This window comes from Myotis brandtii, unplaced genomic scaffold (genome assembly GCF_000412655.1).
Source record: "Myotis brandtii unplaced genomic scaffold, ASM41265v1 scaffold250, whole genome shotgun sequence".
In the NCBI taxonomy this organism is placed as follows: Eukaryota; Metazoa; Chordata; class Mammalia; order Chiroptera; family Vespertilionidae; genus Myotis; species Myotis brandtii.
Window position 1 is genome coordinate 4,568,197 of NW_005359478.1, and position 27,598 is coordinate 4,595,794.

Below are 27,598 nucleotides of genomic sequence, written 5' to 3' on the forward strand. Positions count from 1 at the left end.
CCCAATTCAATTTTTTTCCCCCCCCCCCCCCCGCCCCTCTGCTTTATTTCAATGACATTAGTGTAAGGAATGAAGATGTTAAAAATCAGAAATTACAAAATGGGTAAATTGAAGATAATTGTTCAAATTACAGAAATGATCTTTTGTAAAAGATTTCCTTGCTGCTTCCTCCTTTCACGCACATCAAATATATTATTAATTCATCAACATGTGATTTCCCAAATTTGATTTGCATTGACTGCACCATGTAACGTGTCCATGTTTTAAAAGTTACATAGGACTTGTAATTTATTAGAGAACTGTTACTATTCAGTATTTTGGGTCCTTGGTTGGAGTTGCTGTAAATGATCATTTTAACAAAGATGGAGACACAGAGTTCAGGTCCGAGGAGCGAGGCTTGTGAAGCTGGTGAATCACCAGGGTCGGAGCGAGGGGCTGCCCACCAGGCTCCATCCTCAGGTTGGCATGAAGGGCCTTGTGAGTCCAGGTGCGACTGGGCAGAGGGTCTTTGCGGAGATTGCGTCCTCCTGTAACAGGCGGTGTCCAGAGAAAAACGTCACCTTTTCACAGGTGAGATATTTTAAAGAAGTTTGTAGATTCAGAGAGACTTCAAACCCTCATTTATGCACAATGGCCAGGACTTGTTTTCTACTGTCATAACGTAGACCGAGACATAAGCGTGAAAACACACAAGTCTTATTTTGAATAACAACATTAGAAATATTTTAAATCTACGGACCTCATTTTGTTTTACATTGAAATGTCTGAATTTGATTACAATGGATATTTCAGTATGGTAGTCTGTTTTTGCAGAGGACTAAATGTTTATTTTCTTTTCACTGTTACAAGTTAACCTCATGGTGAAAACATGTGATTCTGAAAACATTTTTTCTTAACTACAGCTTTGACCTCGTTCTGGTCCAGTGCTGGCTCCCGATTGACGGGGAGGTTAGCATACCAAGCGCAGATTCCTGGTTTAATGTCCCTTGAGTAGAGATGTTTTGGCATTTCCATGTGCATACGGTTCCTGGGGGTTGCCGGGCATCCCCCGCGGCAGTTGTGATTCAGCAGGTCTGGGCTAGGGCCCAGGTGCTGCATTGTAAAGAGCTATAGCCAAGGAAGAAGTTCTTGAGAGCTGTTGCTCCCCGAGTCACACGGTGAGAAGCACTCAGAACTGGTTCATCTAATTCTTCCCTGTTGTTTTCTTTTTCTCGAGCATTGTAAAGAGCTACAGCCAAGGAAGAAGTTCTTGAGAGCTGTTGCTCCCCTCACGCGGTGAGAAGCACTCAGAACCGGTTCATCTAATTCTTCCCTGTTGTTTTCTTTTTCTCGGTTCTTTTCCTTCTTCTTTTTAATAGGCTCCTTTTATTGAGAAATGACCCATCATTAAAAAAAACTGTCCATATGTTTGCTCACAAAGCCTTCATACGGGTCTTCACACTGTGCTGGGACCATAGCAGGCAGTTGTTCACGGCCGAAGTGTGTTGTCCTGCTGCTGCCCAGGGCCCCCAGCTCTGCCACCAGCACATCTGGCCCTGGCATTTCAGAGCCTGAGGACCAATACACTGTCATAGACTATCAGAGGCTGAGGTTCTAATAACACCTAGTTAGGTTGTTGTTACATAATCGACTTACCTCCCTGGCAGAGTACAAACATCCAAGTGAAATCTTTGCAACAGTAACCACATATCCACTCATCTCTTGGAGCTGGGGTCCTCCTCCTTCCTTCCTTTTCACAACATTCTGAACCTGTTATTTTTTACTGCTTTTTTTTTGTTGCTAATTTTTTCTTACCTTAAAGATTGAGTACACATTTATTAATAGACTTAGAATTTCCAGTTGCTCAGTTATATAATTTCCAATACAGAGTCCAGAGCAATTTTCACTTAACTCAAAATTTTGAGAAAAGTCACAGAGCTACTCTAAGCAAATCTGACCCAAATTTTATTTCTTCCCGGTTAAATGACTACCCTTTAACACCATATACATTTCCATGTAGGAAGGAAATTACTGAATTAAAGATATATTTCTTCCTTAAAGAAAATGAAAAAATTATATTTTCAGTAGAATTACCACTCCTGATTGTCACCTTGAGGTTAAGATGACTTGAGTTGGCAATAATTTGTTTGTCTTTATTCCATTTTGGGGGGTGGGGTGGGAGAAGGAATTGTAATTGCCTTGAGTTTTCAATCCAAAAATTATCGTTCTCTAACCTGAGACTCTTTTGGTCCATCTAATGTCTGCTCCAGAACTATGTCTGCTGAAAGAGGCTGGATGGAAGGGAGATGTCACGTTCCTTAATCTGGGGACTTCTCTTTCTTTCTGTCCCCCTCCGCACTCCCATTTTTTTAAAAAATATGTTGTCTTGAAATAATTGATGGTGAAGAGGATTAAAAGATAAGCTGTAGATTTGTTAATATCTATTTAGATCTGAGCAGAGAAGATGGGATTTTTATTGAAAGAAGATGAATAGACTTGTTTCACATCATGCCCATGGCTGAGGTCAACTAACAATCACTACTTACCTACTACTCCTTCCACTCTTCATCCTTTCCCCTCGGACTTCCAGATCACAGGTGTTGGATGAGTCGGAGTAGTCTGGAATGTATTTTCTCTGCCTTCCCCTCCTCTGTGGGACAGGTGTTATCTTTCCCACAGCCACAGCCTGCGTCTTCATTCTCCACAAAACATTGACGTCAGTATTTGCTTGACCATCAGGGCAGGATGGGTTATCTCATCTGTTGACTGCTATTGCCTACAGCTTTTAGAAACTGGTTTTTTTTCTGTTGTCCCAACAGCATACCAACAGACCCTAGTCTAGTTACTCTGCTGGCTTACAAGATGGTTTTGTATTAACCAGAGGTGTTTATTTTACAAAGGGAACTAAATTCTCATTAAGTACTTTTCAAGTGATTGTGTTAGTTTAATAATAAATCTCCTGCACGCCTGTTGGAATTTCTTCTCATTGTTTTCCCAAAGTGTATTTGTTGGGTACATTTTTATCCTCATATTTTTTGCGTGCATTCATTCATTCAGCAGATTTTGAATGCCCACTGTGTGCCACACAGCAGAGAAGTTGCCAGCTTGTGTCCTGCATAGGATGTTTCTTCAGTTGTCTTCCTGTTACTCTCATTTTATCTAATATTTAAAGAGACCTAATTTTTTAAACCTCTGCATGAGTAGCAGGCCTGGATGGAATTACCTGGCTCACTTACCAGGTAATTTTATTGCTTAATTAGATAGGAATTTGGGGTCATGCAATACTTCACAAGTAATGTGACTTATAAACCATGTGTCAAAAGCACTTTGAGAGTCTCTGTCCTTGGGGGGGGGGGTCTCAAAACTAACATGTCATCCATGTGCCCTTGTCCTGTCATTATTCATCAAAACCCTTTTTTTCTTGGCATGTACATGACATATCTAACGCTTCATCACTATATTATTTTAATGTTTCATTTTGCTGTGTCCAGGTCTAATGTCCATGTTAGACTCTATGTAGGCTTTTTGTTGACCAAGTATAGGTGCAGGATTCAGAATAAACATCAATGTACTTAATTATAATGCAGGTCTATTTTGATAGGTATAATTTGGGATGTTGTCTAAATTGTTTATTGTCTAAATTGTTGCTAGCCTTTTAAATAAAATTTAAAATTATTTTGTATCTGTGCTATTGAGATCGTTAAATTGGGGTATTCATAAAAGTAAATGCATAATGAATACATATCCCGTAGTTTACTGGGCACCTTCTCTCTTCTCATGGTAAAGCTATTTCTTCTGGTTAGTGAGGGATGGTCTATTACCATGAATGGCAGCTATCAGAAGTGAGATAGGAGGTGTTGGGAGCAGATACCTGTCACTGTGATGGCAGCATGGTGGTCGACAGGTGAGGTGTTTGGTTCCTGTGGATCAAGGGGCTGCATTTGGGCTGCGGCTTCATTTCTTCTCTTCAGCTTCAAAAGAATTGCAATCTATGGTACCTGTGTGTGTGTGTGTGTGTGTGTGTGTGTGTGTGTGCGTGTGTGACTGTTTTTTGATTAATTTATTAGAGCGGGTTTGTGTGTATGTATGTTGGGGAAAGGGATATGCATTATCTGTCCATCAAGACTTCTAATTGGGCTGGGCTTAGCTATTTTAAAAAAAGTGTTACTTATAGTTTAAATGTTTTAAATTTCATCATTCCAGGCTGAGAAAAATCAGTATTTCACAACAGATACTGGAGCTCTTTCATTTGACATTACTTTCAAGAGTTGGCCAATAATGATCGTCGGTATACTAATAACAATAGCTCCTTAGTGTTTGTGTAGAATCTCAAGATTTATCAAAGATAAAATGGCAAAGTAGTTAAGGGAAGTAAGTTGGTGTTTTGGTCTCAACATGCTATATCTCTTCATTTTTCCTCCTTATGTTATCGCATCTCTCCCATGTGCCTGAATTTTGCATCCTCTTATCACCTTGAAAGTCTTTCTAGGAGCATCTGATAAGTTCATTTACACTAAGATACAAGTAATTGATACATTTTAAAGTGTTAATATCCCGCCGTTGCTGGCGTATCTCAGTGCTTAGAACATTGGCTCACGCACCGAAGGGTTGAGGGTTTGATTCCCGGTCAAGGGCACATACCTGGGTTGCAGGTTTGATCCTCAGCCCCGGTCAAGGCAAGTTCAGGAGGCAACCAATCCATGTGTGTCTCTCTCTCCCCCTCACTCGCTGCCCCGCCTGCCTGCTTTCCACTCTCTAAAAATCAGTGGAAGGCCTGGGGTAGGGGCGGGGGTGGGGGCAGGCTAGAAGAGGTCAATAGGGAAAAATGGGACATATGTAATACTTTCAGCAATAAAGATAAAAAAAAAAATCAATGGAAAAAATATCATTGGGTGAGCATTAAAGTGTTAATATCCCAAAGGTCTGTGCATTTTAACAGCAAAAAATGAGAAGCCTTACCTTATAGAAGTTAGTCTGTACTAATGGAGTTTTCTTGTGGGAAGGGGAGGTTTTTGTTATTTGTTCATTTGTTTTTAATCTGTAAAAGCTTTTTCAAGCTCTTAAAACCACATCACCTAAGTGGCAACAGCTACTAGCACTCTACCCAAGCTTAGCAACTTAAGGTAATTCCATCTTCAGTAAGTTCAGAGGGATTTATAAATTATTTCTAATCTTTAAAATACCCGACTTGTAGCAAACAGACAGCATTTCAATCTGTTTGACAGCTGATGAAACAAAGACAACATTTTAGAGAAATAAAATAACATATTTGAAAACACTTGGAACAGTGTTAATGTATTATACAAGCAACATTTTATTGATAAATTGCTGCAGACCTGACAATTTAAGCAGTGTCACTAAATTTTTAATCACGGTGCTAATTTATAATGGATAAGGAAAGTAGGAGATGTTAATACTGAGATGTTTTCAGAATGAGCTGGGTTAAGAATTCTGATATTTCTTTATTTGAGTGCCCAAGTTAACCTGTGATTTTGAACTTTTAGAGTTTTGGGTGTTTGGGAATGGAAAGGTGATATGATAGACCGGCGATTTTCAACCGGTGTGCCGCAAGAATATTTAAAACATGCAATGTCTGACTATTTAGTCAGGGGCACTGACCTCTTTTCCCTTAGATTGTCAAATTTAAAAAAATGACAATAGCCAACACAGTAATAGCTGTCTGGTATGAATGAATCAAAATTATACCTTTTTTTTTTTTTGGTCAGATCAACAGAAAGTATAATATATTTTTTGGAGTGTGGCAGAATTTTAGCAATTGGTTTATATGTGCCATGAGATGAAAAGGGTTGAAAATCTCTGTGATAGGCTGTCAAGTGCCCAGCGACAAGGTGAAAATGTCCATGTCATATATGTAAGCTCACATCTCAATGGGCTTCTCACGGCTGTGATCACTTCTGGAGAGAAAAAGGAAGGCAGCTCTTCCCTGATAACACAGGCAATTGAAAGAAGTGGTGCCAAGGCAAACAGCCCTACATGTTCCTGGTTCTGCAGGGAGCCCTGTCCACAGACTTCCTCAAACTGACCAGCTTCCTGAGGGAGCTGGATTCCTAAATGGTAATCTGACCAAAGCACGAAGCGACTCTTCTGGTTAAAGCAGAATCCGGATAGAGGAAGTACTAAGGTCAAGATTTGTCGACTACTACTCAATTATGAAAACTATTCTACTTCCTAGTATTCAGGCATTTAAGAGGTCTGGGAAAAAATGCAGTATTATGTGACTTCCTCAATTATGTAATTTGTTTAGGTATATTGGTTAGGAAGTAAAACTATAGTACCTCACTTAGATTTTATCTGATTTTTATATTAAAGAGAGTATTCCTATCCATCTATTATTTTTTTTAAAAGAGGAAAGCATTAAAGTTACCAAAAAAACCACAACAAACACAAAACAATACCTTAACCAACCCAAATTATTATTATTATTATTATGATTATTATTAATTATAGGGAAACCTCAAGAATTTACTGATATCATGAAATAAACAGCAGGCCCATTTGTAAAATGTTCATATGGGAAATTGTGGACTATATTTTAAGTATTGTAAGATATTGCTAATTGTACCAGGGATAGAAGCATATTGTCCTACCAACACTTAGTCTAGTTTTACCTGAATGTGGGAGACGAAACGTTAGGCATGGGTTCTCCATCCAGGGACGAGGATCCGTAGTTTACCGAGGGCGGGGTGCAGAGTGGAGCTGCCAGCGTAGGCAGAAAGAGGGGTGGCGGATAAGCACCTGGAAACCTGCTCAACATCCTGAGTCAATAGGGAAAAGCCAGTCAACACCAGAGGAAGATAGCGTCATGCAGCCCTGAGAATGTCTGAAAGGAGGAAGACTGGCGCTGCAGAGCGCTGACGGGACGTGGAGGAACTGGGCTCTCACCCACCGGTGGTGTCTGGTGTAAAATGGTACAACCACTGAGAACTGCTTGCAGACGGGACTTCTGAGCCTCCATGACCCTGTGAGCCGATCCCTCCTAATAAATCTCTTTCTATAAATCTATCTGTATGTGACGAGGCCACAACTGCAGAGCCATTGGGTAGATGGATACATAATATTTCTAACAGAAAATTATGTCCATCTACCCAGTGGCTCTGCAGTTGTGGCCCAGTCACATACAGAGACTGTTGCTTATTTGGGGGGTTGAGGAACAGGAGGGTGTGCCTTCACACCCTGCTCACACCTTGGTTTCCGTGCCTTCTATTTCCCAAAGCTGTTCCGTAATAAACACGATGTGACTAGTCACATACACACTGTCCCAAGGTTAAATCCTCTTTAAGATACTGTACACTGGAGTAGACACCTATTTGCTGAGTTTTTAGTTCAAATAAGAAGAAGACTTGGTGGTTCTTTATTGGTTGTGATGATCCTGGTGATTGCTGTTCTAGCCTGTTCTGTTACTTAAAACATGACGGTCACTCTGAAAAACCTCCCATTTGATCTCAAGGCAGGAAAGTATTGCAAATCTCTTATCTCTGCCTCTTTTGATGAATGTAGGACATGGTGCCTACTTGGTTATCAACTGGTCCAGTATAATAGCAACCAAACCTTGAATTATTTTATGTGTGGTGCTTTGCATTCTAAAAGCCTCCTTTGTTGTCTGCTTGCCTTTCAACAAAGGCACGTTCCTGCCACGTGCTAATGTGTGCCTGAGTTTGAATTTGTTTCTGAATACTCAGATTTCTGAAGAGGCAGACTTTCTATTTTATGTGCGGTGCTTTGCATTCTAAAAGCCTCCTTTGTCGTCTGCTTGCCTTTCTGTTCCTGCCACGTGCTAATGTGTGCCCGAGTTTGAATTTGTTTCTGAATACTCAGATTTCTGAAGAGGCAGACTTTCTGCTTAGGTAGCAAAACTCGGTGTAACTGAATGGTACTGCTGATTTATCGTGTGACCTTGGCCAGTACAGAGCATACTTGGCCTTGGGTTCTCTTCTTTGAAATATGATGTCCTTAAGTATAGTACTACAGGCTGGCACAGATTCCCTAGGCAGTGGCTTCCCAGAGCCTCTGCGTTTCATCGCCAGATTGTGTGTTCTTTCCTCAGAAAGAACTCTTCTTCCCCATATGTCACGCTCTATCATACAGTGATGCCTAACTCGACAGGTAACATTCAAATAAGTAAAAACTGGACATCCTCTAAAGTTAGTATACAAGAATCAAGGTGTTCATACTTTAAAAAATTTTTATTTTTAAAATACCCTTGACATCCAGTATTATATTAGCTTTAGGTGTATAACTCTGGGATTAGACATATATATATAACTTACAAAGTGATCACCCCGATAAATCTAGTCTCCATCTGACATCATGTATTGTTATTAAAAAAAGATTTTCATATTTTAAAGAGATTAAAAATGTGTTCTCTGCTCCCAATGTCAACTGGAACCATTTGTTTATTTGATACATCACTACTTAGTTCTTGTACGTTGCGCCCAGTTATTTGCAAGGCCTAGAGGGCATATGGTTGGATAAGAGCCGTGGCTTCTGTACTGGGGAGACACAGCAGAACTGACCATTCAGTGATGAGCTGGGTGGTCGAGAAGGAGTTCAGGGGAAGGAGAGATCCAAGTGGGTTTGAGTAGTTAGACGAGGTACAGTGGAAGCCCTGGGCTGATGTACTTCGGGTGAATAGAGGGCAGGCTGGGTGGTTTGTAGGTGGAGAGACAGAGTTACTGGTAAAGTTAGGTCCTGAGGGTGGGATATATATTGATGAGGCGGACGTGGTCCAAGGTGACTAAGACGAGGCTACAATCTTAGCGAGAACATTGGCAACTTAGTAGGGAGTTTGGAATTTTGTGGTTACAGACAGAAAGCCATTGTAGATTTCTGAGCAGGGTGATCCCATATATTAAGAAAACATTTTAAGAATCCTGTCTAGAAGACTTACCGCAACGCAAGCTCAAGGGCAGTGGGCAATCGTTTTACCTAAGACACAAATCAGTTATTTAGGGTTGCTGAGGTATTCATGTTTATCCGCAGAGCCTTCAGAGTGTGGTCCAGCCTTCCCAGTCTCATTCCCTTTTGGGTTAATCAGTCAGCAGTGAGCCTGCATGTCTCAGGCAGTGTTTCTCTCTGGAATTCCTTCTGTCATCCGCTCTTTCCGACACACTTGATTTCTCATGTGAAAAGGGCTTCAGCTCAGAGGCCACCCCTTCTGCAAGCCTTCTCCAGCATCCACCTCCCCTTAATTGCTTGTGCCTTTCCTTCCGCCCCATGTCACCTGGCACAGACTTCTCTAATAACCCCCATCACACTGTCCCATGACCTGGTGTTTAACTGACTGTCTCATCTAGTCATCAGTGAGCTTCCTGAGGGCAGAGGCCGCTATGGTTCATGCCCAGAACCTGCATGTAGCTCCTGTAAAGTGGTAACCCCTTGTTTAAATGAATGAGTGGGTCGCTGTCCGTCCCCACCACATGCTGACGTTGGGGCCTTGTGAGATCCTTCCTATCCAGTATAAACTTTCGTGGGTGAAAATACAGTGGCAGTTTGTATCCCATAAAAACGAATGATATGAAATTCTGTGCATGAGCTCAAATGGATAGACCAGAAAATTCACTGGCTATTTTGAAGAGAGTTATTTTGTCATGTGAATCATCAAGTAACTTACTCAGTTGCTTCTTTGCTGCCTTAGAACACAAAAGAGTTTCTACACCTAGAGGAGGGATACATCTCTACATTTCCAAATTATGATGCTTTTCTTTTAAGGGGCCACAATTTCCATTTGTTCTCATTAACAGCACTGATTTGACTGCCAACACATGAATAAAGCACTTTCCTTTTTATTTTGTTTTATTCTCTGCCCCAGAGAGGTAGTTTTTATGGCTTTTGGTAAGAAATGGCTGATTACGGTAGACATTTATATAATAGTTATTTTTGGGAGAGAAGGAATTCAGAGCTTTAAGACATTCAAATTCCCACCAAATAAAAATTGCCACTTAAGAGATGGTCTCAGTCTCTTCTTTAGTTTGTATTAGACGCAGATATCCAAAATGATGGCTTCATAGTTCTGGAAGATATATTTCTTTCAAACTTCATATGCTAGCTGAATGCGATATTTGCAATTATCTACGGATCACAAACTTGGCTGTTATTTTTCCTCTTTGTAATTAAATGCCATATTTATACTTTCGATCATGATGATTATTTCTGGTTTTGAAAGTTTAGGCAAATGATCTTGCGCTTTCAACGATACCAGTTACCTGAGCTTTAAAAAGAGATGAACTTAGGGAAGCACTCAGTATACCCAATTTTCAATTCTTTATTTTTATTCACAGTACCTTTCTGCTTCCTCCTTTTCCTTAAATTTAACTAGAGGAATGCTAATATCCAGAATGATGCTTTCTGGCTTTAAATTAAATTCCTCCAGAATAAAAAGCACCGAATCTCTGTTAAGCCTCTGTTTTAATTTTCTTTAGGAAAGTGGGGGTGTGGGTTGAGTTTCCTCACTGCTGTGGACATTATCCTTTTCCATATGCTTGTTTGTCAGGAAAGCTGTTTGCAGAACCTGTGGGCTCCACCGGCAGTAGCTCAGAGGGACGGCTGCCTCTCCTGTTTTAGACATGGGCTTGCAATGAATGCAGTCTTAGGTCACATTACTTTGGGGGCAGGGGTATTTTATGATTGGTTGATATTGAACTTGCAGTCCACTATAATTGCCAACTCTTTCTTCTTCTTTTTCTGTACTTCGCCTGGATCTTCTACTTATTGATGTAAGAGCAGGACTTTATATTTATTATGATAGTAAATTTCTTTTGTGAAATTTCACTGATGATTCCAGCCTGTTGAGATAATTTGGGGTCCTGATTCTCTTTTCCGACTTGTTTACTGTTTCTCCTCTGTGGTTGCCATGAACTTACATCTTATGTCCCAGTGAGGGGGTGGGGACAGGGCCTGTCAGAACAGAGTCTGGGACCTTCTGAAGTAGCAAAAGGATCTCGTTCCCCCTCACACATTTCTTAACCTTCTTTGATTTCTGGGTGCCTAGTGTTATTCCTTGGTGACAAAAGTGGAAAATGAAATTGTCTTAAGATAGCAAAGTGACTGTCAGCCCTGATGTTCTTAAATCATTTTGCTGCTTAGTATTCTTGCAGTTGAACTGCAATTCCTTTTGGGGGCAGTGGAATTTTATATGTGATCACCTTCCATTTCAGCTAGCATGCTTATTCATTCCTACAAGGGGAAGTTTAGCTCTCGGGGATGAATCCAGAAAATTCTAAATCACAGCAATTGAAAACATCACTGGAAAATGGACGATATTTTTAAATATATATTTTTATTGATTTCAGAGGGAAGGAAAGGGAGAGAGAGAGAGAGAGAGAGAGAGAGAGAGATAGAAACATCAATGATGAAAGAGAATCATTGATCGGCTGCCTCCTGCACGCCCCCTATTGGGCATCGAGCCCATAACCTGGGCATGTGCTCTGACCAAGAATGTAACCGTGACCTCCTGGTTCATAGGTCAATGCTCAACCACTGAACCACACCAGCCAGTGAAAATGGATGATTTTTAATGAAAACATTTTCCTATTGTGGCATTTCAAGTAGGATAAGTAGAATTGAGGGAACTGGGGCAACACTTTGTTATGCAATTTTTCCTGAGATAGCTAAAAATATGTTCTCAGCAGAGAATTAGTGAATTATAGTGATCCAATGCTGAGCAGTTCTGTTTTAATTAGGGACATCTAGCTCACTAATACAATGTCGCCACAATTTGAAGGTAGAGAAGTTCTGTTAAAACAGCTTAAACTGATAATCTCTTTTTAAAACACCTGGCTCAGCATGTTAAAAATTTTTTGAAGTTCTTATATGGGTAGCATTACCATGTAATGGCAACCTTCATCTTTTAGTTCCAGATGGGTGGGCTCTTAGCTCTTGCTCTCTTATGAATCAGGGAGTTGCTGGGTAAGTGTTATCTCTTCGCCAGGGGAGCAGTTACCATAAAAATGCTGTCTGCATGAATGCGTTGGTTAATGAACTACTTAATGGCATAGAAGCTATGCACAGCTGTACTTTAGAAAATTTGACAAATTTCCATTTATAAGACATAATAAGTCTGATCATTTCACAAATAATGTAATTTTCTAAAGAAAGATGCTAGCCCAGCCGGTGTGGCTCAGTGGTTGAGCGTCAACCTATGAAACAGGAGGTTGCAGTTCGATTCCTGGTCAGGGCACATGCCCAGGTTGTGGGCTTGTTCCCTGATAGGGGGTATGCAAGAGGCAGCCAAGCAGTAATTCTCTCTCATCATCGATATTTCTATCTCTCTCTCCCTCTCCCTCGATATTTCTCTCTCTCCTCCCTCTCCCTTACTCTCTCTGAAATCAGTTAAAAAATGCACAAGTACCCACACACATATGTAAAACAAACAAACAAATAAATAAAGATGCTAACTTTCCTAGTTACACAAAACAATTATAAAAGAACTCATTCCCTCTCTCCCAATATATGCTGAGTGCATCGTATGTTTCAGGCTCTGGGGCAGATATAAAGGAATCAGAGATGAATATGAGATAGTCTTAGACCTGTAGGAACCCACATACCTGAAGGGGAGTCAGATACTTAAAAAGCACAATGTGGCCAATGAAACGATAAAGCTGCGATCACAACCACAATAATAACCACAACCATATATACATGTTGAGTGGGTTGCTGTGAAGACAAGGGGAGGTTAGATCAAACAGGGCCAGGGCATAAGGTGTCCAGGTGAGAGGTGACAAGAGCTTCCCTCACCTGGCATTGATGGGAAGGATTCAGAATGGAGTCAAGACATTTTCAGAAAGGAAGTATCAAAAATTACTAGCTATACAAGTCCATATGGCTTTAGGGCTTGCAACTGGGCAAAGCCACAGATTTATGCTGAAACAGATAAAAATGAGTACGTTTTCTCATTTAGTTTATACAGTTCTTTCATTTGCAGCCTACTTCTATGTTCACAGTATAGATGGACTACTCTGAAATACAAAAAATCCACTATGTCTTGAAATATTTTTTAAAAGGGACCCAGTAACATACTTGGAATTACTAAAGAATAATAAAGATGAACTCATATACAGTAAAAAATTTAAGGTTAACTTTTGGTAAATCTTGATTTTGTTAGCTCTGTGGGATATTATTAATATTGTAATTTTATTTAGGAGGAAACTGAGGCACAGAGAAGTTACAGTTTAGCTGGGATAATAACACCCACTTTCCAGGATATTGTGGGTATTAACAGGAGTTAATGTGTGTTAATTTATATCCTGACTTATACAACTGATATGTTCTAAGAATATGTGTAGAAAATAAAATTTTGGATTCAAACTCTATTTTAAATGTGATAAATGAAAACATTTTGGGGAAGTTGTGTAGTTACCTTCCAGTTTATTTTTGGGGTGACTATAACTCGGCATGTACCCTTGACCAGAATCGAACCAGGGACCCTTCAGTCCCCAGGCCGACACTCTATCCACTGAGCCAAACTGGCTAGGGCAAGCTTACATTTTTTATATTCTGAGCATGGCAGGACCAGTGCCAAATGCTGTATGTGCAACATCTTCGTTAGCTTTTACCCACAAAGAGGGCACCTTTAATCTCTGACACTCTTCCGTAAATGCTTTATTCTTTCATCCAGTCACTCTACAAATATATTTTTTAATTGGATGTTTGCTTTTTGCCCAGCTGGTTTATCCCCAGTTCCCTTTTGCTTTTCCACTTGGGTGGTTTTGTTATCATTTGTTTGTAGTTTTAAATATTCTCTTTTCTCTTCTTGGCTTTTCCCCAATTCCACTTACCTCCCTATGTCTAGCTCAGACTCAGCTCCTTCCATAAATCCCTTATAGTTTTTCCCAGCCTAAAAGACCCCTCTCTTCGCTAAATCCAAAAGGATTGAAGCACTCCTTTCATTGGCCAGTTGTTCATGATGCTGATTTCTATCACAGCATCTTATTGAAATCTTTTGCTTCATTTTCACAAGTTTGTCTTCTCTTTCCAACTTGGATAAGTTCTTCGAGATTGTGAATCACAGTTAACACTTTGTGTCCCCTAGAGTAAGCAGTTCCTTAATAAGTAGTAGATTTTTGTATTGCCAGAAAACTCAACTCCCAGTTGAAAGGATATATCATATTGCAGGATGGAAAACAGTCTCAGTTCTGTAACCTAAGAAGCACGATGCGTAATTGAAGGCTGGCTCACCAAGGAAATCGAAAACCTTAGCACAGAAGTCAGAACAGCTTTTGGGAGACTGAAAATGTAATATTTTTGTGGTATTAAATATCTTACTAAAATGAAGCCCAGAGAGCAATAACACACTCTCGAGCATCTTATAGCTAGTATGTATAGCAGGTTAGACCGGGAGAGGAGAGGCTCATGGAAAGACCCTGATCTTCTGTCTGTGCAGAGAAAGATTTTTCTCCGTAGTATTGATTCATACCAAATGAGGAAAAAAATACTGGATGTTCTAAAATACCGAAAGACACATTTAAAGCCTCATGAGTCCTTGAAAAATAGTGAATAATGGTTCATCTTTCATTTGGAATTATCCATTCATTCACCCATTTGTTCATTTAATTATTCCTGAATCCCTATGGAATGTTAAAGCAAAGATGTAGAAGAGACAGTTCCTGCATCTAAGCATTGGAGACAAGATGTATAGGGTGTCCCAAAATTCACGCAAGATTTGAATTTTGCGTGAGCATTAACAACAACAACAACAAAAATAAAAGCCTAATTTTACTTGGTTTATTGAATCAGATTCTAATATCTGTTGCCCTTTGATTTCAATCCCTTCAATTTGATAAGCATTACCAAGTACCAGTTATGGCCCAAGAGCAGGGACAATGAAGACCAATGAAGACCACGGCTTTGCGTATGTGCCAGCAAAGCCCGGGAGGCCATTTACCCGATGTTCTATTCCATACATAATCCTATACTGTATACTTTATGAATCAATAAAAAATTTACAATTTTTAATTATAAACCTGTGTTTTCTATCAAAATTACTTCTTGCGTGAATTTTGGGACACCCTATATAAACAAATAGTTACTATGCTGTGGAAGGGTAATACATGTTATATGAATAGTCTTAAACATGTCATTTTGGATAGAGAGTCTTTAAGGTTCTTTCTACCTGTAAAATCAAATGGATAGTATATTCACAGGACCCTAAGAAATCCAGAGGAAAAAAAGCATTCCTGACAGTGGGGGTGAGCAAAGAAAGTGTTTAGTGGAAATGATACTGGAGTAGGGCCTTGTTAGGTAATATTTTGATAGGCACTGATTATACTCATGATAATGATACAGACTATTTATTGAGTTTTTGCAGGAGGCAGTATGCACATATTCTGGTCAGGAGGAGGGTAGAGCAGAGAAATCTATGAATAGCCTGAAATCCTACTGAAAATTCTGTGTATATGTAAATTTGTACATTTTTATGGGGAAAGGTTCCAGAGCCCCATAGACCACGGACCATGGCAGAGAGAGTAGCACATGTGGTTCCTGGACGTGGAGAGATGCCCACATAGAGGGGGTGGCAGGTGGAAAGAAGGACCTGTGGACAAAAAAGAAGTTGTGAAAAGCTGAGAGTTGGAATCTCCGAGGAGGGGAGAGATTGTGAGCAGCAGTCCGTGTGGGATGGTCCACAGATTATCCTCCAGAGCCAGACTGTCTGGATTTAATAAATCCTGGACTGCCACCTTCTAGCTGTGTGACCCCAGGCAGCTTAACTTCTCAGAAATGAAGACCTCTGCTATCTGAATCAGCTGTTCCATATTTAGTTAAATTTTCTTTGGACTATTTTTAAAATTAAGGGTTTACTATGTGTTAAATGCTTCCATTCATTTACTCTTTGACATAATACAAATTTGCTGAGCCTGTGTAACTAGTCACTGGGAGAACTTTGGTGAAAGAAGCAGACAGCCATGCTCACAGCAACCTATGGAAGAGACACCGTTTACTTTTAGGGGTGATTATAGGGACTTCCTGGTTCGAAGAGGAAGGATGCAGTATTTCAGACGAGCTGTTCTAACGTTGTGATACCAAAAGGGGTTATCAAGCAATAGAGCATATTTTCAAATCATCTTTTAGTAAAATGACGTTGGGACGATCAAGTAGTTAATCCATTGTTATGGAGATTGCAGTTTTCATTGTGGTCCATGTTGTAGATTCATGTTCAAGGTCGCTCTAAAATGAGTATGCTTGTTTTTCTTGCAAGACAGTTTATTTATATCATGTGTATTTTTCACTGATTGCCCTTTTCCCAACTCCTGTAATTTTATCTATTTTGCAAAAGTAATTGATTACCTCGATGTTTGAGCCCCTTTTAAAGGAAGTCTCCCTGAGAGAGAGTTTTCTATTAATTAGGTTCCTATTGAGATAATTGGTGACTATTGTAGCTAAGCATTACTTTACATACAAATTGAGTTGAAAAGCCACAGTACTGAGTTTCAGATCAGAACTTTAGTATTATTTTTTTATAGGTACATATTTGTTAGTATCATTTAAACACACCACATAGTACAGTGGATTTTGCACAGTGTTGAATGTTCTTATAAGAATCCCTTAGGGTTAAACACAAAAATTACTTAAGGAAGACCTTAAAATATTGCAAATTTATACTAATTGACCTGCTCTATTAATTGAGTTTCATTAGGAACAATTTTTTAGTTTTTCTTTCACTCCCCCTCCTTTTTTGAAAAGTTTTAAAGAATTGGTTGAATTGACTATTGTCTGAGACATAGGGTGATTTTTGTAATTTATGAAGCAAAGGCATCTTATCAGAGGGAGTTAGTTTGCATTTTAATTTTATGCAACCAAGTGTGAATATCATGCTCAAGAATTTTCACATAGTCAAGATAAAAATCTTTATTTTCACTTGTTCAGACTTCTGTTGCAAACATTTGTGTCCTCATTACAAAGCTATACCATACTGACTATACCAACTAGTAAGATGGTGCTTGGCCCATAAACATTTTTAAAAAAATATATATTTTATTGATTTTAGAGAGGAAGGGAGAGGGAGAGAGACAGAAACATCAATGATGAGAGAGAATCATTGATCGGCTGCCTCCTGCACACCCCCCACCGGGGATCGAGCCTGCAACCCGGAATCGAACCTGGGACCCCCAAGTCTGCAGGCTGACACTCTATCCACTGAGCCAAACCAGCCAGGGCTCATAAACATTTTTGTATGCTACCAACAACACTGATGTGATTGCTCTAATGAAACAGAGTTTAGAGGAGATGTACCTCTAGTTATAAAAATCTATATTTCGTTAACGTTTAATGCATTTATCAGAGTAGGCATTCATGGGAAAATGCCTATGCTTTTAGCAAAATGTGCTGTACACACATGCATATGTGTATATGTGCAAAGTTGGGCCAGGGGAGGACACCTTTTTCAAGTAACATTGCAAAGAGTGCTGTAGATAAAGATTCAAACATGGAATTATTTTGAAGAACTTGACAAGCTGATTCTAACATTCTCAGGAAGCACAAAGCGCCCAGAATAGCCAAAACAACTTAAAAGAAATAACACAAAGTTGGTGAAGGAATACTACCTGATTTTAACCCTTATTATAAAGTTAAAATAATCAAGATAGTGGGGCATTGGCACAAAATTAGACCAATAGGACAATGGGATAAAATAGAGTTAAAAAATGGACCACAGATATAGACAGCTGATTTTTAATAATGGAGAAAAAGCAGTTTAGTGGAGAAAGGGTAGTATTTTCAACAAATGTTATTGGAAAAATTTAATATGTATATGCAAAAATTGAACTATTCATGTTTTTTATCACTTACACATGTTATGATTGGCTCTGTTTCCATTTGATAGTGACCTTCAGCACGCTGTCATGAAGACATGTGAGGAGTTTACCAAATACACTAAGTTCTTGTTAAAATGTTTTCCTCTGACAACTTGTACATAAAGTGCATACTGATAGAAAAATTCTCTTTGGCCAAGCAGGTAGGATATTATAATGATCCAGCCATGCATATGGTAGCTCTGATGCTTTTTTTGAGACTGTTTTTGTTTACATATTTATATACTTGTAGTTCTGATATGATTACTACTTAAATCTCATTTATAAGCTTCATTCCTTATGTATAAGATTCTATTGGGATGTAGTATTTTCATTTTGCAAATCTTAGACTTTAATATTTTTTTGGATTGAAATCTGATTACTTGAATTCTCATGACAGTCTAGTCATTTCACTTTCATTGACTCGGGATTTTTACTTGGCAAATCATCTTATGTTTTGTCTTATTAAAACAAGATGTGATATTGAATTTTGGCTGTTTCTGAATTTGTACGTTTAGTTACTCTTAAATAATATTGTAATAACTCAGTTATTCAAAATCCTCCTTTTTACTTTCAGTTTCTAAACTTAGCTGGTTATCAGGAGGAAGCACAAGGAGGCGTGGGTAGCCAACATTAATATTACCAAGTCTGTGATCTAAAGCTCATGCGTTGCAGGGTCGTGGCCTTTCCAGTTCTGTTTTAGACTCAGACACACACCCTGGGTGATTGGACTTTTCAGTCTAGAGTAAAATGTAAAGCTACAAGTTAGAATGGGAATACGGCTTACAGACAAATGCACTGCCAACAGCAAGAAGTGACTGTGTCACCCTGATAGCAAGGGAAGAGACAAGAAAAAAAAGCATAAAAAAGATAAAACAATTTTTAAGAGAACAAAGTAATCTATAGCAAAAGTCGTTGCAACCACAAAAAATATTGAAATTATGTACAGAACATTAAGAATACAGGAAATGAATGCATACTCAATTTCTATAAATTCCAACAGCTATTTGTCAGTACTTACCTCGCCCTTTCTGTAGCTTTTTTAACACTATTGATTACTGTCTCCCTCTATTCTTTTAGCTTCCATGATGCCAAACACACCTGGTTTTCCCTCTCTCTCCTTGGCCTCTCTGTCACTTTTGCTGGTGCATTATCTTTTACCTGGCCTTTAATATTTGCATCAACCCAAGGCTCTTTTCTGGACCATTTCATATTCCCCCTTAGATATTCCCTTCTGCACCGTGGCTTCGGTTACAACCTAGGCTCCCACGACTCTCGCAGTAATAGCTCCTGCACTAACCTCTAGACCAGCGTTTCTCAACCTGTGGGTCGCGACCATCGGAAAACACATATAGCATATCAGATATTTACATTATGATTCATAACAGTAGCAAAATTACAGTTATGAAGTAGCAACGAAAATAATTTTATGGTTGGGGGTCACCACAACATGAGGAACTGTATTAAAGGGTCGCGGCATAGGAAGGTTGAGAACCACTGCTCTAGACTCACATTATGTCAAATGCTGGCCTTGGGCTCATGTGGGCTCAGCCTCACCCAGCCTTTAGAACCAGCCCAGATCTTAAGCAAGAAAATGGTGAAGCCCATGGCTGAGCAGTGACCATCCGGGCAGCATTGATCTAATCTCTCTTCACCCCAAGGCCCCTCTGAGTGGCTTTGGCTTGGCATGCTATGAAAACGGCTCTGCCTTCCTTCCATTCCATGACTGAGTTTGCATCTTGGTTTTCTGCCTGGTACCAGATGGCTCGCTTGGGTCTGGAGTTCTGTTTTGATCTCCTACTGTGCCCGGGAAGTCCCAGAGGCCTGATCCTGAACCCTGGTCTCCAGTGTCTTCCTGGCACCTGCCTTTTGTCTGCTATGAGATCCTGGCTCTCCTTCCGCCCACCCCACCCCATTGTTCTTCACCCTCCCACCGAGACCTCCCTCTCCTCCCTCAGGTTAACCCAGTGCTTCTTTAGATGTCCTCGCTTTTTCTGTTTCCCTGAGTGGCACAGTTGAGTTCTGCTCCGTATTTGGGCCTACTCAACCTCAGTTCTAGGACCTTGCCTTCAGTTTGGAATGACTCGAAGGCTCCCTGGAAGTATTTTTTTTCTTCAAACTGGCATTGCTCAATGAGGTTAAGGTGGACTGCTTTAAAGAACGGAGAAATCCATAGATGTTCTCTTTTTTTATATACATTTGTGTGTGTGTGTGTGTGTGTGTGTGTGTGTGTGTGTGTGTTTAAAATATATCTATCTTGATTTCAGAGAGGAAGGAAGAGGGAGAGATAGAAACATCAATGATGAGAGAAATCATGGTGGATGGTCTGCCTCCTGCAAGTCCCCCACTGGGGATCGAGCCCACAATCCGGGCATGTGCCCTGACTGGAATCGAACCTGGGACCTTTCAGTTCCCAGGCCGACGCTCTATCTGCTGAGCCAAAGCGGCTAGGGCCATAGATGTTCTTTACTCTCAATAGGATAGGCACCAGGGAAACCCAGTTGGGTCAAAGGTAGGCTCTGCCTGTGAGGAAGTCCGTTTTCAATGTAGTCATATCTAGATGCTCTTTACAGCCAATGAGCTCGCTGCATGGAAACTGCTCCATGTTCGTGTGGCTCTGTGCTCCATTTTCATTGGAGCCCTGTGCTCACAGAACTCTGCTATTAAAACAATTCAGAAATAAGACTGCAGCAAATGTATCGGGGACCCCAGTTCTTAGAATAAAAATTGACAAGAGGTTTACACATGTGCTCCATATTAATTCCTTTCTGCTTAACCTTGATTAATCGAAACATATGCATATTTTGTTTTGTTTTTTCCCATGGAAGAGGCATATTGGAAATATTTAAATTCTTAAATATTTAAATGGTCATGCTGTGCTTTTCACAGATGATTGGAACGCTGCCCAGGCATAAACTAACTGTATCATCCTTCCCCCAAACAATTTGTCAGTTGTTTAACCCCGTATAATTTGTTTTTCCTGACCCATGGAAATGACAGTGTTTTATGGGAAAATAAAAATAAAGTAGAGTGTTAGCTCTGAATTTCTAATACCCTCACCCCCCAAATCATTCTTTGATATAAAAATGTATTTCAAATATAGGTTCTTTTTAACAGGGGGGAACCAGGAAAGATTTTTAAAACCAGGAGTCTCATTTTGTGAAACTGAATACATACATGAATTTCAGCAAGACAGGTTATGGTGACTCACACTATAATTTCATGGATGTGGTATCAGGCTTTCAGTGCTTATGCGCACATAGCCTCCATCCTTTACATTAGTGGTTCTCAACCTGTGGGTCGCGACCCCTTTGGCAGTTGAACGACCCTTTCACAGGGGTCGCCTAAGACCATCCTGCATATCAGATATTTTTATTTTTTTATTTTGTTTTATTGCTTAAAGTATTACAAAGAGTATTACATATGTCTCCTTCCCCGCCCCCCCCATTGGCCTCTCTCCAGCCACTCCCACCCTTCACACATAGCCTTACCCCCGCTACTGTCTGTGTCCATGGGCTATGCTTCAATGCATGCATATAAGTCCTTTGGTTGATCTCTTACCGTCCTCCCCCCACTGCCTTCCCTCTGAGGTTGGACGGTCTATTCGATGCTTTTATGTCCCTGGATCTATTTTTGTTCATCAGTTTATGTTGTTCATTATATTCCACAAATGAGTGAGATCATGTGCCCCTGGAGCAGTGGTTCTCAACCTGTGGGTCGCGACCCCTTTGGTGGTCGAACGACCCTTTCACAGGGGTCGCCTAAGACCATCCTGCATATCAGATATTTACATTATGATTCATAACAGTAGCAACATTACAGTTATGAAGTAGCAACGGAAATAATTTTATGGTTGGGTCACAACATGAGGAACTGTATTTAAAGGGCCAGAAGGTTGAGAACCACTGCTTTACATGAACTTGTGCCTAAGAAATTTAATCACCATCGGATTGATCCTGGGCGGAAGCCTGGCATTGTTTTAGAAAGAGATAATTTCATGTGCCCAGTAACTGAACATTCAGGATGAATGGAACACGGAGGACACACCAGGAGAGCTGTGCCACCAGAAACTGTGCCTTCCTCTGAGGAAGAGCGTATCTGAGAACCACAGGTGAGGTTTGTTAGGCCTTCAGAGATACCACTTTACCATTGCGTAAAAGTCTCAGGGGACACACATTTATCATCTCTTGAAAAGTCTAGCTGTTGACCAGCTTGTTCAGCCTGTTCTGAAGGATAAATCATTTCCCAGGAGGCTTTTTGGGATCCATTGAAAAAGGATTTTGTGGCTCCAGCCTCTTTAGGTTCTGGGGCCCAATTTCACTGTGGTAGGGGCTGGGGTCCCCACAATAAGCCATTCTCCACCAGCTGGGCGTCCTGCAATTCAGCTCAATTCTGACCCTGTCTACCCAGAGGTTGAGGGCTCAGTCCTATAAAACTACCCTGTCCCCCGTCACTCTGATTTCAGCCACCAGTCCCAAGGCGAGGCTTCTGACAGACTGGCTACAAATTGGAGGTTCCAGTTGACCCCTTTCCCACTCAGGGTGCCCAGTGCCAGTCCAGTTGGTCATCTGTACTTCTGACTCACTGGCTGTCAACCAGAGGTTCCCATGACCTTCTTCTCAGGTTTAATTAATTTGCTGGAGTGTCTCACGGAACTCAGAGAAACATGTTGCTTACCAGGTTACTGGTTTACTCGGAAAGGATACAACTCGGGAACAGCCAGATGGACGAGATGCCCATGGCAAGGTCTCTGGGAAAAGGCACAGTTGCCCTCCCACTGCTGTCCTCTCCTTTACAACAAAACTCCTTGAAAGAGTTTCAAGAATTGTCTATAATCAGTCTCCACTCCCTCTCCTCCCATTCTCTCTTAACAGGCTGTCATCCATAACTCCACTGTAACAGCTCTTGTCAACCTCCTGAAGGACCCCCAAGTCTCCCAATTCCATGGTCCAGTCTTAGTTCTCTCTGACCTGACATGCTGGCTGCATTTGATGGAGTGGAAGGTCTTCCTTCATGAAACGCCCTCTTGGCTTTGGGCCACCTCTCTCTCTTGGTTTCCTTCTGTCTGGTTGACTTCTGCTCACTCTTCAGCTCCTCACCTCTGAACATTGGAAAGCCCAGGGCCCAGCACTCTGACCTCTTCCCCATCTCACTCTCTCGGTGATCTCATCCTCTCGCTGGACTCTAATGAATTCCAAATATACGTCTCTAGCTTAGACTTCTCTGAAAGACTCTCACATATCCAGCTCTGAAGGCATGTTTTTGGTGCTCATTAGAAAAAGCTGCCCCTTTCCTCAAGCACTCGACTGCCATCTCCTGGGAAATTTTCAGAATAAACACACCTAGCAGATGGCTGTGAATGAGCATGGTGTCTCGCACAGCTGTGTAATCCTAGCCATTAACAGCAGCCCGTTTCTCCACTGGGTGGGTGTATAAGGGCATCTCAGGCCCTCAACTGGACTCTTGATCCACAGCCCCCATCCCTTCAACCTCTTCCTTTTAGTCATTTCTGTTTCAAAAGTTCTTCCCCTTGCTGAGGTCACACTTTTTGAAGTTATCCTCTTCTCTTTCTCCCACACTACATCTTTAATCCGTCAGTGACTCCTGTGGGTTTTTCCTTCCAAATACATTAGAATTTTACCATGACTCACCACTCTCACTGCTGCTATACTGGTCCGAGCCCCATCATCTCTCTCACCTCCATTATTCCAAAAGTCAGCTTCCTCTTTTGCTCCACATCGTCTGTTCTCAACGCATCAGCCACAGTTACTGATTTAAAACCTGGGCCATCTTTTCTCTTTACCCCAAACCCTTCAATTTGTCTGATTGGATCTCATCTCATACCTCCTCCTCTGTGTGCTCTGTGCTTCGGGCACGGGGCCTCCTTGCTGTTCCTGCAGTAAGCCAAGGGCAGGTCTGCTTCAGGCATTTCCGGGATGCTCTTCTATAAAGCATGGCTGACTCCCTCCTTTCATGAGTGTTGTCTTGGATGTTTTCATATCAGAGAAGCCTTCCTCAACCAAAGCATGTAACAAAGTAACCCTTTTCCCCAGCATTTAGTACCCCCCTTACTGTTCAGTCTTCTCCATTGTACTGATGGCCTGGCGTGCACACACATTGTTTATTGTTTCTCACCATTGGGATTTAAACTTCATGAGGCTACATCCCTGGTTTCTAAAACAGTGCCTGCCTAGCAAGTAGGAACTCAATAAATATTAGTTGAAACCTACAAGCATCCCTAAATCTAGCTGTGGGATCCTATCCTTAAAAAGACCCAGAGGTTTGAGATAGTCCTGCACAATTGTAAATCTCTCAATTCCCAAATAAAAACATTTTCGGGAGTCCAGGAATGAATTTAAATACAACCTGGAAATTGCATTGATTTTACAACCTTCTAGAAGGGCATGCGTTTCCTACAGAGAAAGCAAGTTGGCGCCATCTAGTGGCAACCAGAGAAGACCGCATTTGTGTCACTTAATGATTCAGAAGCTTATTAATCCTGTGAAAGTGGTACTTATGATCGTCCTAAATCCTCAAGTGTGCATTTCCCACAGAATATATTAACCTAGAAAGTACATTTCCATTTATTCTAAATTATTTATGACTTATTTTTACTTATTAATTTTTGTTTTCAGGGATTTGGCATCTTTTGTTCCTCTTTTCCTATTATGTTATCTTCTGCTTCTCTTAACCACTTGCGTTCACATGGTACTGGCTTAGTCATTGAGTGGGTAAATACAGGCTCTCTCTGAGAATTTATATTGTAATAAAAACAGCACCTATGAGGGTAGACGTGTGAGAGAGCTTGCCAAATAATGCAATAACTTCTTAAGACCAGCCTTCCGAAGCCCATTGAAGGCTTTGGTGTTGAGTATGTTCTCACCATTGGGCAGTGAGCTTTCGGAGTCTCAGTGTGCCATTTTCCAGAAAATGCACATATAATGATATGGAGAAAAGGAAGGTAGAAACATTCATGCCCATGCCCATTGACAGGAGAGACAGAAATTAATTACAGTCTCAGGCTGCCAGTCAAATTTTGGAACTGTTGGGTCATTACAATGCTTGGTAAGTTAAAGCGGAAACTCGTCAGTCCACTTCTGGAGCCTGTGACCTTTCGGGTCGGCCGGGAGCAGCTGGGTGGGGCTGGGCAATGCGTGTTGCCACCAGGAGGCCAGAGCAGCACTGATCAGACCAGCAGGTGAAGGTCATGACAAGAGAGGTCGGGGAAGATGGGCCCTGTGTGCCCATGCTCAGGTTAGTCTGGAGGAAGACTTTGAGTAGATCCAGGGGGCAAAAGTTGGACCAATGGAATATGATATGAAAGCAGATTTCATGCCAACGTTAAAAGCATTTTCCAATGAAGGTGTTTTCCAAAGAGATCATAGTCTCAGGTCCTCATCAGTGTGGGTTCCAGCAGAGGCTGGATGATACTGACCAGGGATTTGCTGAGGTTATTAAGATTCTCTGATTCCTGGCTTTCTGTCTGCACACACGGAAGCCCTCCCTACTCTTCAACACTCAGTTCATACCCCGCTTGTTTGTTTGTTTTTGTTGTGTTGTTTTGAGCACTGCAATAACCTTTAGCTCCTAAGCTGATGCTCAGCTACTTGAAGACAGGGGACCACATCTCATAGTTGTTTGCCTATTGGCCTTGCCAGAGCAGCTGCAAGGTTACATACTCATGGGGGAGAAAGACTACGGATGCTCCTCTCAGCTGGCCTCCGGGCCCACAGCAGACTTAGTGGAGCAATTCTTTAGCTAAGTATTAGAGAAATTAATATATTTGTTAAGACTTGTTCCCTTGTAAGAAATTATAATAATATTTTTAGGGGCGCTCACTAGTATCAGCTTCTTTTTTGAATTGTGTTGTTTATCACGTACCTGTTATCTAGGAAAGCAGGTATAGAGATTGATGGTACAGCAGTTGGCAGAATGCTACTGAAATTTAAAAACAAATTTTCTGCTTATTGGATAGTTATTTTAGAGTTTTTCCTCCAGATAAGATATTTCTTTTAGGTTGTAGGTAACTATTTTCTTTGATGTAATACTCTTTTTTTTTTTCCTTGAGAAAATATCTTTTAAAAATACAGAAGTTGGGCCCTGGCTGATGTACTCAGTGGTTAGAGCGTCAACCTGTACACTGAATGGTCATGGATTTGATTTCTGGTCAATGGCATGTACCTGGGTTGCAGATTTAATCTCTGGCCCCGTTTGGGGCACATGTGGAGGCAACCAATGGATGTGTCTCTCTCACATTGATGTTTCTCCCTCTCCTCTGTTTCTCTCCTCTCCCTTCCCTCCTTTCCACTCTCTCTGAAAAGCAAGGGAAGAAATATCCTCGGGTGAGGATTAAAAAAAAAAGTACAGAAGTTGGTGTGGTATTTTGAATAGTATGTTGTAAAGCTAAATTATTCCACATATTTTTCTTTTTAAAGAATTAAGCACATTTTGTTTTTAAATCTTTTTGCCTTCTGAAGCTGCGTTTATATAACTTAGCATTCCATCATAATAAAGTGGTGACATTAGAAAAGGATGTGCCAATAGGGTTAGAAGATGGGCTTTGTGCGTGCCCTCTATCTAATTTCTTTGACAATCAGATGCTGCTGTTTGTTTTGTCATTTCAGGGACCCAAATTCTCTTTAAATTATTTAACAAGCTAGAAGGTTTAAAGCCTCCTTATAATATTTAATTGCTTGTCTGAACAATAGCAAGTTTAGCATCCTTGGCATTTGTGCTGTGTTTAATATTTCTACAGTATTATCTGTGCTTGTTTGTAACCCCTGTGTTCTCTCGTTTTGATGGTTGAAGAGACAATATTGAGTACTGTGACTTGTAATTTAAAAACATAGTTTCCTTACAATTATTGCAAGAGTAGATGATTTTAGGTTTTGTTAATTTGTCTTTTTGTAGAATATGCTGAATTTCTACATTGCAAAGGAAAAAAGTTTACAGATTTTGATGAAGTTCGCCATGAGATTGAAGCAGAGACAGACCGAGTGACGGGAATGAATAAGGGCATTTCCTCCATACCCATTAACTTACGAGTGTATTCCCCACACGGTAAGTAAAGTAACACAATTTCAAATTCTTGTCCTCAAAAAAATTTATGGCATTAATTAACATGCATTAACTTGCAAATATCTTAGCGGTGCCTGGTACTATGGTTGAGTCTTCCCTATTAGATTTTCTTGCAGCCCTGTGTCTTCTCTTTATTCTCTTCCTTAGCAATCAACTGCGATTTGCTTTCCAGACTATCAGCAGTAACTTAACAACTTAGACAACCAATTCATGGTGTGGGATGTAGAATAGCCTCTATTTAGACTAAATTTTTAGTGGGGTAGATTTTAATCTGTAATTTTCTATCCAGTTCTGTTGCTTTTCAAACGGAGCCTGAATGAAGTGAGCTCAATTGCAATGTCCCAAGAAGACTTGGTGTCTACACTCTTCCGTGCAGAGAACAAGAGCCAGGTCGGGGTTGGAGTCACCGAGTCAGGGGTCGTTGCCCGCTCTCTGGAATGCTGCTCCATGAGACCGGCTGGGTAGCCCCCACAGTAATCTCATGGCACCATGAATGGCTAACAGCTTTCTAATAGGCTCAGTGGCTAACCCTCTGTAAATAACACCTGACGCTTTTGAAGGGAAGGACAAATCTTACCCTGAGAACTTGACACCATTGGAGGCAGTGTACTGCATGAGACTGGCAGACAGTGTCTGAACGTATTGCCAGTTTTTACTTATAACCCCTTAGTTATGGATATGACAGCTCTCCAAGAAAACAGACAAGCAATTCAGGGCCGTTCAAATTATGTGAAAATGAC

At 40.7% G+C, this 27,598-nt stretch overlaps 1 protein-coding gene across 3 annotated transcripts in view; it reads left to right on the forward strand.

Moving 5' to 3' along the window:
• DNM3 (dynamin 3) overlaps positions 1-27,598 on the forward strand; it is a 373,409-nt gene that overhangs the window by 51,869 nt on the left and 293,942 nt on the right. For all 3 annotated transcript variants that reach the window (XM_014540885.1, XM_014540883.1, XM_014540884.1), the window contains exon 3: positions 26,691-26,840. In XM_014540885.1, coding sequence (XP_014396371.1) covers positions 26,691-26,840 — 150 coding nt within the window. The remainder of the gene's footprint in view (positions 1-26,690; positions 26,841-27,598) is intronic.